Source organism: Cygnus olor, chromosome 4, assembly GCF_009769625.2.
Source record: "Cygnus olor isolate bCygOlo1 chromosome 4, bCygOlo1.pri.v2, whole genome shotgun sequence".
Taxonomy (NCBI): Eukaryota; Metazoa; Chordata; class Aves; order Anseriformes; family Anatidae; genus Cygnus; species Cygnus olor.
In genome coordinates, this window is record NC_049172.1 from 47326644 (window position 1) to 47342114 (window position 15471).

At 40.1% G+C, this 15471-nt stretch overlaps 1 protein-coding gene and 1 long non-coding RNA gene across 8 annotated transcripts in view; one reads left to right on the forward strand and one right to left on the reverse strand.

Annotated features, from left to right (window-relative positions):
* Window positions 1-15471, forward strand: part of USO1 (USO1 vesicle transport factor) — a 33392-nt gene that overhangs the window by 14712 nt on the left and 3209 nt on the right. For 2 of the 7 annotated variants that reach the window (XM_040555633.1, XM_040555635.1), the window contains 14 exons: window positions 875-1053; window positions 1785-1925; window positions 2300-2388; window positions 2798-2952; window positions 3214-3425; window positions 4269-4289; window positions 7774-7884; window positions 8536-8654; window positions 9263-9444; window positions 10242-10363; window positions 11327-11465; window positions 12793-12956; window positions 13443-13529; window positions 14314-14400. In XM_040555633.1, coding sequence (XP_040411567.1) covers window positions 875-1053; window positions 1785-1925; window positions 2300-2388; window positions 2798-2952; window positions 3214-3425; window positions 4269-4289; window positions 7774-7884; window positions 8536-8654; window positions 9263-9444; window positions 10242-10363; window positions 11327-11465; window positions 12793-12956; window positions 13443-13529; window positions 14314-14400 — 1808 coding nt within the window. The remainder of the gene's footprint in view (window positions 1-874; window positions 1054-1784; window positions 1926-2299; window positions 2389-2797; window positions 2953-3213; window positions 3426-4268; window positions 4290-7773; window positions 7885-8535; window positions 8655-9262; window positions 9445-10241; window positions 10364-11326; window positions 11466-12792; window positions 12957-13442; window positions 13530-14313; window positions 14401-15471) is intronic. The other 5 variants (XM_040555638.1, XM_040555640.1, XM_040555637.1 and 2 more) reach the window with 3 other exon arrangements.
* Window positions 4302-15471, reverse strand: part of LOC121069444 — a 91678-nt gene continuing 80508 nt past the window's right edge. The window contains exon 8 of the long non-coding RNA XR_005819430.1: window positions 4302-7151. This is a non-coding gene — a long non-coding RNA (uncharacterized LOC121069444). The remainder of the gene's footprint in view (window positions 7152-15471) is intronic.

Genomic DNA, 15471 nt, shown 5'->3' on the forward strand with positions numbered 1-15471 from the left:
GTTATCCCACTCTCAAGTCTGGCACTGTCTGCATTTTTTAAGAAGTGTAAGGACTAAATATTTATCCTTTCTATGAAGTCCAGAAGGCAGCCCAGCAGTACCAGGAGCAGGCTACCTTTGTTTGTGTTGTTCTCTGGACAAAGTTGTCCGAGGACTTTCTCTCAGAGTACATAGTCGATTAGCACCTGTAGTTTGTTTTCAGCACATATAGTCTGTGAGTAAAAAAAAAAAAAAAAAAAAAGCAAAAGCTAAAAACACCCACAAACAAGAAACCCGTTTGCTTCAACTCCAAGGAGTGCAGTTTATATTGGTTTGTTGTAAGGGATATTGCTAAGAATTGCTTCTCTCTTCTGTCATTTTATTTTTCATTAAAAGAAAAAAAATAAAATGAAACTCTGAAATGAGTCAAAATTGTAGCTAGTGATTGCAAGCATGTGTAATCAGTTACAATTTAGGTGCAGTTTAAGAGGAACTTCATTTTAGTACTTAAGCTACACTACTGTCTCTATTTTAACTTGAAATACATATATTTCAAGACACCAAGTGTTCGTGAGGCTTTATTTCAAGTCCTTCCCATTACTACCCAATTAACTTATCATGTGAACCATGTATTCTTCGAAAATACTGTTTCTGCTTCAGACTTGTGGAAGAACCATAATTATGGTTTCATTTGAAATATGCTGGATCAACAGTGATGTATTTCACTTGATCTTTGATTATTTTTTCATGCATGAGTTCTTGATCAAAATTTGATGGTGTTAAGAACAAAGAGTTCAGAAGTGTGTGTTCTGTGCCTCCTAGAATCTGCTGAGTATGTGAAGAAACTAGTAACTTCTGTCTCACCTTTGATTAATCTTTTTTTTTTTCCCACTAGGAATAGTAGTGGAAGACTGTCTCCTCCTTTTACAAAACTTACTGAAGAATAATAATTCCAATCAGAATTTCTTTAAAGAAGGTTCATACATTCAGCGCATGAAGCCTTGGTTTGAAGTCGGGGATGACAATTGCGGTTGGTCTGCACAGAAAGTAACTAATCTTCATCTAATGCTGCAGGTAAAACACTTCTTCTAACTGCTAGTACCAGTATCAAGGTTTCTTCAGCTTTGCTTGCAGTGAGGAATATGTGCAACATGCGACAGCTGAGAAATCTGTGTGCTTTCTTTAGCTCACAGTATTAGTGTGCCAGTATTAATGAGAGATACTTCTTTCAGTGCACATACTATTTCTAAATACTGAACTCGTAATGGGTGGCGCATCAAGTAACTTTATTTCATGTAACTGAAGATGTAACAGTGATTGGAGTGAAATATATAACTAGGGGTGTTTTTATAAAGAATCCTCCTGTATGAATTCATGCGTAGTTATGGTGCATTTACAGCGCTGTTCAATAGATTCATAATTATTGATTGTAGGGCACATTGCCTTTTGCTCACCCCCTCCAGAAAAACACATTTTCCTGTTACGGAACACTTCATGTAGAAACTTGAGATTTATGAAGCTAGTTTCTTGTTTCTCTGACAAATTGTGAGCCGAATAATAAATTAGTGTGATCGTTCACAAATTAGTTGGAACCTGTGTAATGGAGTCCGGTACTTGAGAATTTTAGAGGGTTACACTAAACTCAGCGTCAATTGACCATACTTAGTAATGAGATGGACATGCTGTTTAATTGTTGTCTTTTATGTCTGTTTTTAGGAGCAATTGTTTTTCATGGGTAAATCATGTTCTGCCTTTTGGAAAGTCTGGGACTCTCTTTACATATGGACTTTTTTTTTCCCCTCTAGCTTGTTCGGGTACTCGTGTCTCCCACAAATCCTCCAGGTGCTACCAGCAGTTGTCAGAAGGCCATGTTTCACTGTGGGTTGTTACAGCAGCTCTGCACAATCCTGATGGCAACTGGAGTTCCTGCTGATATCCTGACAGAAGTAAGAGGGAGCAAATAGATATGGGAGTGGGTGAAAATGAATGGGTAAAAACAGGAATCTACAGGGATAACTGCAGTTTGTCTCTGCAGCAACTGGTTACAGTACTTGTTAAGCATTTATCTCGGATGTTGGCTTCCTTTATCTCAGATGTTGGCTTCCTGTATGGAGAACTCACATTTAAGATAGTCTTTTGCATTATAATCTGCAGCTAGGAAATACTTGAATTTGCTTATTTTTTTTTCTCTTGGATTTCAGGATATTCCAAAGAGGCTGAACTGATTCACATTCTTTCCATGTGTGTCTATTTCTTTTGTTGTTTTTTCTTTTTATTGCTCATATTTAACTGTTTCATTTTTTGTCTGCCTTCTTTGTAGACCATTAATACTGTGTCAGAGGTCATTCGAGGATGCCAGATGAATCAAGACTACTTTGCCTCTGTAAATGCACCTTCTAATCCACCAAGGCAAGTGTTCAATTATGTCAGGTAATGATATATTGGTATAGACAATGACAGTCAAATCCAAAGGATTTTTCAGTTCAGAACTTGAAATTCCAATACAGACAAACAGCTTCAAGTTCACGTTGGGTATAATAGCTATAGCATGAAGGTGTCAGTTGTGTTTCCACAGAGATGAGGCTTAGAAGTCATTTTATTTAACGTTACTTGGTGGTACTTACAAAGTGAATGAGCAATAGTTCGCAAGTTCCTAGGTCAGGAGGAGCTGCTGCTGTCAGCCAGAGCGTAGTCTACACAAGGATTTTAGAGGGTAGGAAAATAGGTGGGTAATTAAGAAAACACCCCAAATGGTTTATCTACAGTTGTCTTCATGCACAACCTTGTCCTAATAGCTTTTCTTTTTATTACCAAATAGGCCTGCAATTGTAGTACTTCTGATGTCCATGGTAAACGAAAGGCAGCCTTTTGTGCTCCGATGTGCTGTTCTGTACTGTTTCCAGTGCTTTCTATACAAAAACCAAAAAGGACAAGGAGAAATTGTTTCGACGCTTTTGCCATCTACTATAGACGGTACGCAAGACGACAATCTCTGCACTGAGTTGTGAACCAGTGGAATAATAGTTCACTGCATCAAGTATTATCTTCTGCAAAACTATTTACCTGTTATTGGGTGCCAGATCCAAGCACGATGATTCGGTTTAGGGTTTCTCTAAGACTTGAAATAGATGGCCTTTAATTTTTTGTGCATTTAGTGTACAGTTATGCCTTAAATATCTTGCTGTTTCTGTGGTGTGTTGTAATCTCATTTGTACCTCTGGCCCCTTTTGGTAGCTACAGGTAACTCTGTATCGGCTGGTCAGCTGCTCTGCGGGGGCCTCTTTTCGACGGACTCTCTTTCTAACTGGTGTGCTGCCGTGGCCCTGGCCCACGCGTTACAGGAAAATGCGACTCTGAAAGAACAGCTCCTGAGAGTTCAGCTGGCGACAAGCATTGGCAACCCACCGGTATCGCTGCTGCAGCAGTGCACCAACATCCTCTCACAGGTATGGCACTGACTGGCCCATCGATGGGATAAAAATCAAGGTGTACAGGAAAAATGTTCTTGAGCAGGTGCATCACGGGAAGACATTAGTGTTAGCCTAAGGACAAGGATTCTCTCCCCTCCTGTTTTTTAAGATTTGCTTAAAGCACCCTATGCTGAAGGGAGGGGGGAGCAGCAAATCTTATTGTTCATCAAGCATTTATCTTGCTTGCCGTCAGTAGGCAGGGGGCTTTAAAGCACATGGAACTTAAACTTGGTTTAAAAGACAAAGCAAACAGGCAGGATCCCCAGGCACATCTTGCTGTTGCTGCAGAAGTGCCTGGTTGGCATTTAGCCTGTAACTGCAAACCTGAAACATCTTTAGAAGAACAGGCTGTCGTCTATTGATGGCTGTTGGTTTTGCTGATGGAAGCCAAAAACTTGTTCTGAAGTTGTACAGTATTTTAATACCTGGCTTTGGAAACAGGTGGTTTAACTTTACCTTCCAGACCACACTTCGTTGTGACATTAACTTCTGTTACACATCCTTTCTCCCCAAATGGTTGTAATGATAAGGAGATGGTTAGCTCTGGGCAGTGATTAGGCGTTCCTGCAGTTAAGAATAATGGCAAAATGCTGGAGTTTTGAATTAATTGATGGGACTTCTTTAATTTGCTTTCCCTGATTATAAGCAGAACTCCTTTTTATCCTTTTCCCTGCATTTTTGTTTAAGATGAATTTGAGACGATATAACTTGCCTGTGGCTGTGTAGCCTTAAATGATGCAGGGGATTGAAACTTTGGGGGAATGTTTCTGAAACGTGTTCATCTTAAACGTTCTCAAGTAACGTGTGTGTAACTTGCAGGGTGATAAGATCGACAGACGGGTATGTATGTTTTGGCACAGCTTCGGCATTTTCTTGCCAATAGCAGGCCTTTTCCTTTTGTCTTGGGTTTTGCTGGGGAGGTTTTCTTTAACTGCTCGTTGATGTGTTTCCACTCACAGCTTTGTGTTGCAGTTGGGTTTGGGTTTTTTCCTAGCGTAACCACCTCTTTCTGTGTCTCCAGGGGATTCTCTGGGGGTGCTCCACAAAACTATGGGGTCAGGATCTTGGGTAACACGGGTGCTTTCTTTCCAATGGGGTGTACTCATTCACTGTTTGTACACCTAACAGGCGCACTTTGCTTTTAAGAAAAATTAAACTGTTAGAAATGCTGTTTCCTCAGACAGGCCTGTAGCAAACAGCTGGTGCCATCGGAAGTGGGAACATGCTGCTCATTTCCTGGCTGCTAAAAGAAAGATGGTGTTTAACCTGCCTTTCAGCGACTCTGTTACACTTAACAGCAAAAGCTTTGAGTTTTAACCATGGAGCCAGTGATTTGAATATCATTCAAATTACTAGCATTCAATTACTTATTACTAGTGAATGACCCCTGAAGTGAGTTGCCGGACTTTCAGGCTGTGTTACTTAAAGCACTGCTGAAGTAGTTGTCAGCTGAAGCAGAAACAGTTCTTGAAATATCGCTGCTGTAGAATTGTGTGCTGAATTAGCTGTATTTGTAGTTGTGCAGAGGGGGGGGGTTGGATTGTTACCAGCCATGAATTGTAGGACAGCTGCCATGGAGGACTGTAACCTGTTAAAGTAGTGATTCTTATGGCATGGCTAGAAAATGGGTGTGTATTAGTTAATTAGGTGTGTATTAGGCTCTTCTGGGCTGTGTGGGAATGATTAGGCCAAACATTTTAATCTTCAGTCTAGGATTCAATGCTTGAGTACATGTGGTGTGCAGCTGCTTCCAGGGGATGTGTGTGCTGGAAATGCCAACCTGCACAAGCACAGGCAGCCTTGTGCTGATGACAAGGTTTTAATAGAAGACTGGTGGAAGTGTCAGTTTAGAAGTCTGCAAATGTCCTGTAGGACAAGACTGCTATTTAAAGCAGTTATTCTCAAGCGCAGAAGGTCTGGGGAAATGGATTGCCAGCAGTTTTGAACCAGTCTGAAGTGTGAGAACACTCAGTGGGGAAAAATGAGCAGTCTGCCTGTCCATCGCGTAATCGCAGGTGGGAGTATTAGGGTATGTTCCTCTGTAGGCATTTCTGTGGTAGGCTGTTATGCAGTTGCCTGTGTCATGAGGATGTTAATGCATCTAATCTGGAAGGGATTTAGGAAGAACTGATGTTTTTACAGCTTTCTCGTGGTAAGGCAGTGTACAGAACAGGTAACTTCCAGAGGCCCCTTGCCACCTAAGTGGCCCCATAGTTCTGTGAGGCAGTGAGGAAGTAAATCACCTGCGCAGCAGTTTTGGTCTAGCAAGAAGGGCCTGTGTGGTCAGCAGGTTCATCAGCTAAGGTGTCTGACAAGGCAGTACTAGTGCAATCCACTGCACCAGTGTGGGATGGTAGCTTTTTTCTATAAGAACTCGAAAAATGCAGGAGATGTCATATTTTGTTTAAATTTATGATTTACCAGAGGATTGGAGCGTGAATACAGTTCTTACCTAGTGGGTAATAAGGGCTAGTGAGGGAATATTTGTTGAAACGTTGTTAGAAGACTGTTGTGTCATCTCATGAGCAGAGATGTAGAAGTGTTCTAGATCATGGAGGTTATGAACTAATTTTGAAGTATGTGGTGGGAGGGGAGACCCCCAGTGCAGGTGGGGAAAGCTCAGTGGGCTGGTCCTGAGGACAGGAAGAGCGAAAAACAGAAAAGTTTACGGGGACTAGGCAGCCTGCAAGGAGATGCAGGTCAGTGGAAACCAGTCATGGGTTTCAGGTAGGAGGTTAGCAGCAAGGAAGATAATCTGTGTGTTAATGCAACACAACAACAGGGTCACAGAGAAGCTGAACAGTGACTCCTAACAGCATATGTAGTACTTACTCTGGCAATAAAACAAGTGGTAATGTGCAGTTGGTGCTGATGGTTGTATTCTCTGCTGTTCTGACACTGTTCACTTGGGTCTCTGGAAGTCAAGGTGAGGATGAGGGCCAAAGGGCCAAACACTCCCTTTTCCCATGTAAGCAGTGTTATGGTTGGCTGCCACAGTCTATTTATCTATAATTTTGTGTTTTCTTTTTCCCCTTAGAGGAGATTTGTTTCATTTTAGTGATGACGATATCTTAAAACAGATCACAGCACCTCAATTGTGCTTGAAGGCAATCCCTTCAGGGCATGGTATTTTGTCCCAGTGGAGTTGGTAGGCTCCATTCCTGTCTGTCTTGCAGTCCACAGCGGCAGATGGTAGCTGGGAGCCTTCCGCAGAAGAAGCTTCTTGCCAGAGTGATGCTCGCTGGCTGTTTTGGTGGCGAAAAGGCTTATTTAAAGAGCTTGGGAAGCTTGTTTTTGTTGTGCTTTAATGCTTTAAAAAAAAAACCTGTCTTTAGCCCTAAAGTGTAGGGATTACCAGAGGCAAGGATTGAAGTCCACTGTCTCAAGCACAGATAATTCTCAGGCATGGACTCTTCTTTGTCATTGACTAATACTTTTATCTTCTTGCTGCTGTTTTGATCCCTGTGACCACTCCCATCAATGTATTTTCTTGCCTCCCTTTTGAAGGCATCCAAGCAGGTCTCATATGCTTTGTCTTGTCTTTGAGACTTGACTTAATCTTCCAGTTACTTTACCAAATTTATGAGGTGCTCGTGTGAAGTTGTTTTCTATGCAGGGAACATTTTGCCTGGCTGCCTCGTGAACGCTGACCGTCTGCGAAGGGATGCACGCCTGCCTTAATGCTGCTGTGTCCATATTTATCTGCAGCAAAGACAAGGGGGAGAGAACTGATAAGACAGTTTATTTGTGGATGAAAACATATTTTTCCCCAGTTTAAAAAATAAATTCCTCAATCATGATAGTGAGCTTTCCCCTTCCTGGCTTAATGTACATATTCCTTTGTCTGAATAGAAAGGTACTTCAATATTATGTTAAGAACACATGGCAGTTTTTAGGCAGCAGCAAATGGAAGTGGTTGTAGTGATGCATCTCTTACAGGGAATCCTTACCTGCCTTAATTTACACCTTGTTCCTTCTTTGCAGGGGTTGTGTGTATGTTCCTTTATGTTACCCTAGTATTAATTAAGTGCAAAACTAATTTGTTATGAGTTGATATTGATGCTAATTTGCCTTGAGTCATATTTCACATCTGTATTGCTTGTTTTTTTGCTCTGAAAGCAGCTAAATATAAGTGGTTTAATACTTGTTTCACCAAAGCACTAGAGCTGTGTTCAGTATAACTAACGAATGGGTATCTTGAAAGATGTGACTTTTTGTTTTAAAATGTATTGAAAGGTGAGTTTTGAATCAGTACAGTTTTTTTCTTGATATTTTAGCCTTAAATTGTGCAAAGATAGTAATGGGGGGGTGTTATTTTTTCCAGGGCAGCAAGGTACAGACCAGGGTTGGACTGCTGATGTTGCTTTGTACTTGGCTAAGCAACTGCTCAATTGCTGTCACACACTTCCTTCACAATCCAGCCAATATACCTTTTGTATCCTTGACTTGTTAGCAGATTAGAATGACTTGCCTAGTAGTTACTTGGACTGTCCATGTTAAAATCAAATGCTAATCTAGATCAGTTAGCAGGGATACTGCATGCTGTACAAGGAAATATATCAAGGCAGGAGATGGAAGCAGCCTTTTACTGCCAGAGCTCTGTGTATGCTGACCTGCTTGTAAGATGTGCATGTAACTTCAGGCACAGCAGAAAGCTATGCCATCTGTGGGAGGGATTCTGCCAATTAAGTATTGTGTGATTTTTTTTTCATTTTAACAAGCCCATTGAAGTATTTATTATGAATTAGGCTCTTCTCCAGAAGTAGGGGCCACGTTTCTAACTTGTATTGAAGCTTATTTCTATGCTTACTCTTGAGAAAAAGATCTGACTACAGTACTCTAGGCTAAACCGTCATTTAAGCTAAAGATTTGTTTGCGAACAAGTAAATCTCTTAGGTTAAGCAGAACCACTGGTTTCCCGAGTCCTTTGAATTGTAAGATAGCTTGTTGGTGTCCTAATTAAGCTTGGTTTTAGATGCACAAATTTTAAGAGGAAACAGACTGAAACAGCGCATTTGGAACAGAGAAGTATGTGGTATGTTTTGTGCTTATTTAGTATCGCAAAAATCCTTAACAAGAGCTCTAGCTCACAGGGCAGATAGCTGAAAACCTTGGAGAAGAGGAACAGCTCGTGCAAGGCCTGTGTGCACTTCTGCTCGGCATTTCCATCTACTACAATGATAATTCTCTTGAAAATTACAGGAAGTAAGTATGATGTACAAATAAGACTGTAGGGAAAGGTCTGAATGGCAGATAGTTTAAGAGTCTCTTAAATACTTGATTGAATATTTTCTGTGCATGTTCCTTACAGGATGCAAAATAACTGGACCCCACTTTTAGCTAGGCAAAACAGATCGTTTTGCATAGGTCCTAACCTGTGTATTTCTAGGCTGTGAACAAATGCCAGTGTCACACTGAAAAATCCTGGGTGTTGAATGTTAAGCGTGTAATGCAGATAATCAAAATTGTAACTGGGAAAACAAAAACCTCACTAAGATGAGGGGAAATGGCCTCCAGTTGTGCCAGGGGAGGTTTATGTTGGGTATTAGGAGAAATGTCTTTACTGAAATGGTTGTGTGGCATTAGAATAGGTTGTCCAGGGAAGTGGTTGAGTCACCGTCCCTGGAGGTCTTCAAAAAATGTATAGTTTTAGAACTTAGTAGCATGGTATAGTGGTGAACTTGAATACTAGGTTAATAAAGGTTGGACTAGGTGATCTTACAGGTCTTTTCCAATCTGAATGATTCTATGAGCTAAGAATGTTTTTTTCTTTAAATGTTGCACTGTGGTTGATTTTTCTCTTCCTTTTTTAGAGAGAAACTGAAACAGCTGATTGAGAAGAGGATTGGCAGGGAGAACTTTATTGAGAAGCTTGGCTTCATTAGCAAACATGAACTTTATTCCAGAGCTGCTCAGAAACCACAGCCTAGTTTTTCTAGCCCAGACCACATGATGTTTGATCATGAATTTACCAAGCTTGTAAAGGAACTGGAAGGTGAGATGTATTTTAATTTCTGGGGTTTCTTGTGATGAGCCGATGACTGAATTACCAAACATGCTGAATGTCCTATTAAAAGTAGTGTGATTATATGAAAATATAGCATCCTAAGAAGCACAGGACATGGATTGCTCTAAGCTATCATAAATCCAACCTTCAAATATTTTGTAAAATTATTCCCAGTACAGATCCGTAATCAGGACTTCTAGTAATTAGACATACTTGTATTGTTAAGTAAAACAATTCTTACTATGTGCTGTGAGTTGCCACGCTGTGGCAAAGGAGTGTATTTGTCTGTGTTCACACAGACTGAAACGGGCGGTGATGGAAGCTCGACTCACAGGAGTACACAAGCCAGCACTTTGCAGATTTGTTAAGACAAATTATGAATAATGAATTTCCTGGCTTGTTAGAAAATAATGGGGACTCCATCCTTAATAAGGCTTCATCTACATGTTGCCTTCATAGTCCTAAATCTCTTACTTGTGCAGCCACTTAGGCAAATAGTTGTGATGGAGCATAATGCAAGTGAAGCGCACGTTTGCTGATAGAAAGGACTCAAAACACCCATTTCCTATTCTGAAACTGTCGAGCAGTAAGCATGCAAACCTTCCTATAAAAAAAACACTGCCTTTTCCTATTTTTTAAGACTGTGTAACCATTTTATTTTCTCTAAAGTGCATATTCTATTTCTCATGCTATCAATTTAGTTAAACTGGGTGAGGCTGTGAGATGGTTATGAGGACAAAAAAGATAAATGAACTGGGCTTTACTTGACAAACTCTTGTCAACAGGTGTCATAAGTAAAGCTATTTACAAGTCCAGTGAAGAAGATAAAAAAGAGGAGGAGGTTAAGAAGACATTGGAACAGCATGACAACATTGTGACTCACTACAAAAAAGTCATCAGGGAGCAGGTAAGAGGCAGTCGCTCCATATCACTGTTTTTAGAAGCTGTTTATACTGACTTTTGGAGCTATCACAATGCAGATGTAAAAGTAAGACGGAATCTAGCAATGCAGGTATGCTTGAAAAACACTAAGTCCAAGAATAACTGGCTGAACTCAAGTGTCAGTGTTTAGAATACTGGTTAAGTTTAATTCCTTTCCTGAGGTACATCTTCTCTTTTGTTTGTTTCTCTTCAACTAAGTAACTGAGAAATGTGCAGCCCTTTTCAAAAAGATGAAATTTTTATTTCTGTGCTCTCACTTCTCAAAAGATAATAGATGAAATGTGACTGAAAGGGAAACAAAGTTTCCTTGATCAAATTTGGGTATACTTGTTGAATCTTTTCCAGTGGTAATTTGCTTTTTTTTTTTTTTTTTGCCACAGCTTAGATTGAGAAGTAAAGGAGCAAAGCTAAGTAATTTAGCTAAAGGGGAACTGCAGCAGGTTTTCATAGTTCGTGGACCTAGAGTAGACACAGCCTGCTGCAGTATACCTGGAATTAAGGGACACTTTTGAACCTCCAGTGAGGCTTTATTGAATATATGACTGCAATTACCACTGTTTCTTCCAAGACTTTGTAAGCAGACCAAATGTGTGCAGGATTCAGTGGGGGTGGGGAGAAAAATTACAGGATTTTGTATCTTTGACTCTTCCTACTGTCCCTGGTATGGAGATGGTGGAGCTCTCCTCTGTGAGATTTGGAATGCATTGGTCTTCTGTGACAGACTACTTCTATCTTTCCCCCACCTTTTTCCCTAGGAAAGCTATCTATGTTTGTATGAAACTTTTCTGCTAATGTCATAGGTAGCACTGACAATCTCTATAACCAGTGATGTCTACTGGTGGAGTAAAGTTTTTTTATCTGTCTTTTTGTACCTTAGAGCATTGTATTCAAATGTTATTACTGAAAGTGCTTTCTTTTCCTTTCATAGGACCAGGAGCTTGAAGAGTTAAAACAACAGGTTAACACTTTAAAATCTCAAAATGAGCAGCTCCAAACAACGGTTACACAGCAAGTGTCGCAGATCCAGCAGCACAAAGACCAATATAATCTCCTTAAAGTACAGCTAGGTATGCTTCAGAAAGAATAATAGTAACCTTGCTAGTGTTGAAGATTGTATGTAGTTTATGGCAAGCTATCGAACAGGTGCAGCAAACAATCTTTTGTCATAGCAGACATGCTGCTTTGTTACACAGTATATGAAAACTTCCCATAGAGATAAAGACTTTTTTGGGAAAGTCGATGTTGAGCATTGCTAAAAACTTCATTTAAGCATCAGATTTTCTTTAACTAAAAATATTAGTAAGATATTTTAAATAATATTAATAATATTAAAATATAATAATATAAAATATAAATATATAAAACATAAAATAATAAATATAAAATAATAATTGAATAATATTTAAAATATCTTACTTTAAATGCCTTCAAACTACAGAATAATGCGCAGTGAGAACTGAAAGGACAACCAGAAAATGTGATGGAAGGATCACTTGTTTTTGATTTGTGCCCAGGTTTTAGGTGTTTTGCAGTAATAGTTACTTTCTCAGAACAGCCTGTTAGCGTATCTTGAGCTAGGGCCTACCTGCCATGTAGGCCTGCTACCTGGGAAAACAAGCACCTAAAGAAGATGGCTGCAGCCCAGACAATCCATTTACATGGACACATGGAAATACTGGGATTAGAAATAGCTTCTGATCTGATGATGGTGTTAGTTCAGTTGCCCACCATGAAAAGACAAAGCCCTTCCTTGCAACCCTAGCTCCTTAGCTGCAGCTGTGCCGGGTGAAGGGCTGGAGCTGACGCTTGCTGTGAGAAGTGGTGGCTACCAGGGAACTGCTGGTAGAAGCTTATTCCAAAACAGTTATGCCCTGTTCAGTCTTAAAAACGGAGAGAGTCTGTGTGTGCTACAGCTTGTATCTCAGAATGAAAATGTGAGTATCTGTGGTATGGCAGATGAACAAGATGAAGCGTATCATTGTCAGTAGAGGGGGCTAATGGAATGCTTAAATCAGGACAGTATATGCGAGTTATTCCAAGGGCAAGATGCCTGACGAGCTGTGTATGCCATAGACCTGGTTTGTTAGTATTAAACATAAGGTGGTAAGGGAACAATTGCCAGTCATTACAGAATGAACTGTGTATGTATTTATTTGAGTTGAACTGAATGGCTTGAGCAGCATGCAAATGTAGTCACAAATAAGGAATAGCAAATTAGACCTTGTCCTTAGACTTATGATAGAGAATTTTAAAACTCTGTACTTGGGCTCTTTACTTCAAATAACGTGTACTGCCTTGTGGGGTGAGAGGAGGAGGAGCAATGAATTCTTTGATTCTTTTGTTCAAAAACAACTTTGAAAATGTCAGTAAACTTTGTTATAAACTGTCTCCTAGGAAAGGACAATCAGCATCATAATTCCCACAGTGATACAGTTCAGATGAATGGCATTCAGGTGGAGGAAGTGAGCAAACTGAAAGAGGAGTTGGAAGAATGGAAAAACAAGCATGAGCTGCTGCAAGGGCAGTTGAGGGAAAAGGATTCTTTGATTGAAAAATTGGTAAGGGCTAACTACTGTCTCAGCAGATCTTGACAGGGCTTCTGTTTCTGTTTTAAAATTTTATTTGCCTTATGCTGCGAAGATCATCACTGTGATGGCAGTCATGCAATCAGTTATGATTTTGTGCTGATAATAAGAAATACAGTGGGGGATGGCTTAACAGGAGCATGTGTTTTTTTTCTCGCTTGTTTTTTGCTTCACACTGTTCCCAGGAGTAGCTGGTGCAGCTGATCTGTTGTAGTGTAGAATCTACACTTTTTTTGCTTGCCTTCTGTGTTTCAGTTGTGAAAGTTATTTTTTGCTTCCACGTTAGAGGAGACCATTCAGCTGCTCTCTTGCTATCAGAGAGCTTTATGACATGCATTTATTAACCTATTTTCACCTTTTAACCAGGGAACAGTGATTCAAGCACACAGCTTACTGTGTTTGGACAACGTAACTATATTTAGTCTGTTTAGTTGGCTGATTTTTCTGCTGCTATTACAGAAGCCTTTGCAGTTGGAAACGGGAACAGAACAGTCTTCACAGATGAGCAAATCCAGTGGCTTGGAGCACAATAATGAACTACAGAAGGTGAACTTGCGTTACTTCAGCAAAGCTGAAGTGAACAGCGGTAGCTCAGGATTGGAAGGGAGAGGGGTCAAGTTTCAGGGAGCGTCAGGATTTCTGAGCTTCCTGATAATATTGATGGCCCTCCTTTGTGATGATAGTACTGATCTTGGAGCGTGGAGATCATGTATCCAAAAATGAATTGCTTGCCTTTGCTAAGCAGCTTTAAGCCAGGAGTAGAAATGTCAACTTGTGCAGACTTGAGAGATTTTTGTGTTTATCCATTGCCAAGTATTGTTAAGTGTTCATAAGAAAGCTTCCACGTATTAGATGTACAGCACAGAACAAGTGCTTATGTATCTGTAGGTTCAATGATTTCGCATAGCTGTTGTGCAAAAAATATCTAGTGGTTTTGCAAAAACTTGATTGGGAATTGTGATTGGAAAACAAAGAATGCCTAGGCTGATGTGCCTTAGTGGCTTTCTGCACAAAGAGTGGATGGATATCACAGAGGATGCTGGTGGGAGTGCTAGTGGTGTGAAACCCTGTTATAAACATTAGTCTGGCAGGTGGCTTTGGGCATTGCATAGAGAAGAAATTCTTCAGAGTATGGGGTGGAAGGGATGCTGCCTAGCTTTGTCTTCTAGAGAAACGGTTGCTGTGTTGTCACTAAGACATTTGCACCCTTCCACTTGTGTAGCTAGTGCAAAGCAATTATTCTGGTAGCATTTAACCTAACAAAAAGCTAGTGGGAAGAACTGCTTTGCTTTCTAAAACTAAAAGTATTTTCCTTTTTTGTTTTCCAAAGGAATTAGAAATGCTCAGGACTCAGATACAACTACAGTCTGCAGAAATCTCTAAGCTTCAGGCTGAGAATCAGAAGCTACAAGTAATGGTACTAGTAAAATACTTATTTTTCCTTTTGAGACAAACTTTCCTGCCTGTGCTGTCAGTAGCTATTGTCCTAAACCAAGCTTGTTTTAAACATGCACATCAGAAAGTAATTCCAACATTGTTTTAAATGAAGTAATGTATTACCTAGACAAATCCTTCCTGAGGAAAGAGTAGATGTTACTGAAGTTAGTGCTTTGTGAATTGTGAGGCCATCGGTCCTTGGTGTTTTTATAGAAGTCATTCATTGTTTTAAGTTTCTACTGTTACCAAAGGGGAAAAACAAACAAACCCCTCCTGTGAAGCACACCTCTTAAGAAGCACAACGCATGATATAGTGTACATTAGAGGGATGATTATTTTTCAAATATTGAAGGATACTACTTTGGAAACTTAGATAAAATTGCTTGGCAAACAGGTACATCTGTCTGCACAGACCTATAAACATATGTTACATGTTGAATACTAAATATTTTATATTGAAAAAATGGCCAATAAAGCCTTTGAGAAAAGGTTTTAAAAAAGAGGCAATCCTGTCCTCAGAACTAGCTAATGGCATCAGAAAGTATATGTTGAGCCTGCATACCTCGTTAGGGAGTTGTGTGAACATGCTACTGACATGTTTCCGCAGCAGAGCTCATGGTTCAAGCTGCAGGTCTGTGGGCCACGTGAACAATTGGAAGGAGAGCATTCAGTGATGGTGCTCAAGCAGAACAAGAGTAGCTGTTGTGTGCCCTGCTTTTGTAGCTCTGCTATAATGAAGATAAGGAAGCTAGATTTGCTGAAACTCTTGTTTCTGGCTGGCTTGTTCTGACTAATGCATCAAAGTATGATTTCAACATCACAGGAAAAGGACTTTGTGTGGGGAAAAGATCAAGTGTTTAATGCACAGATGAGCTTGGTGAGGAAGGGTTTTGATATTTTCCAGTGTAAAAAGGCTTAGCTGCCATATGAGATTCCATTTCACATGTGTTGGCCATGTGTGCTTGTGTGGCAGAGGCACGTTCAAGTGTTTCATGCTGCCACCAGCTGTCAGGCCAATTCATTGCCATCCAACAGACTGCTGGCCTTTCCT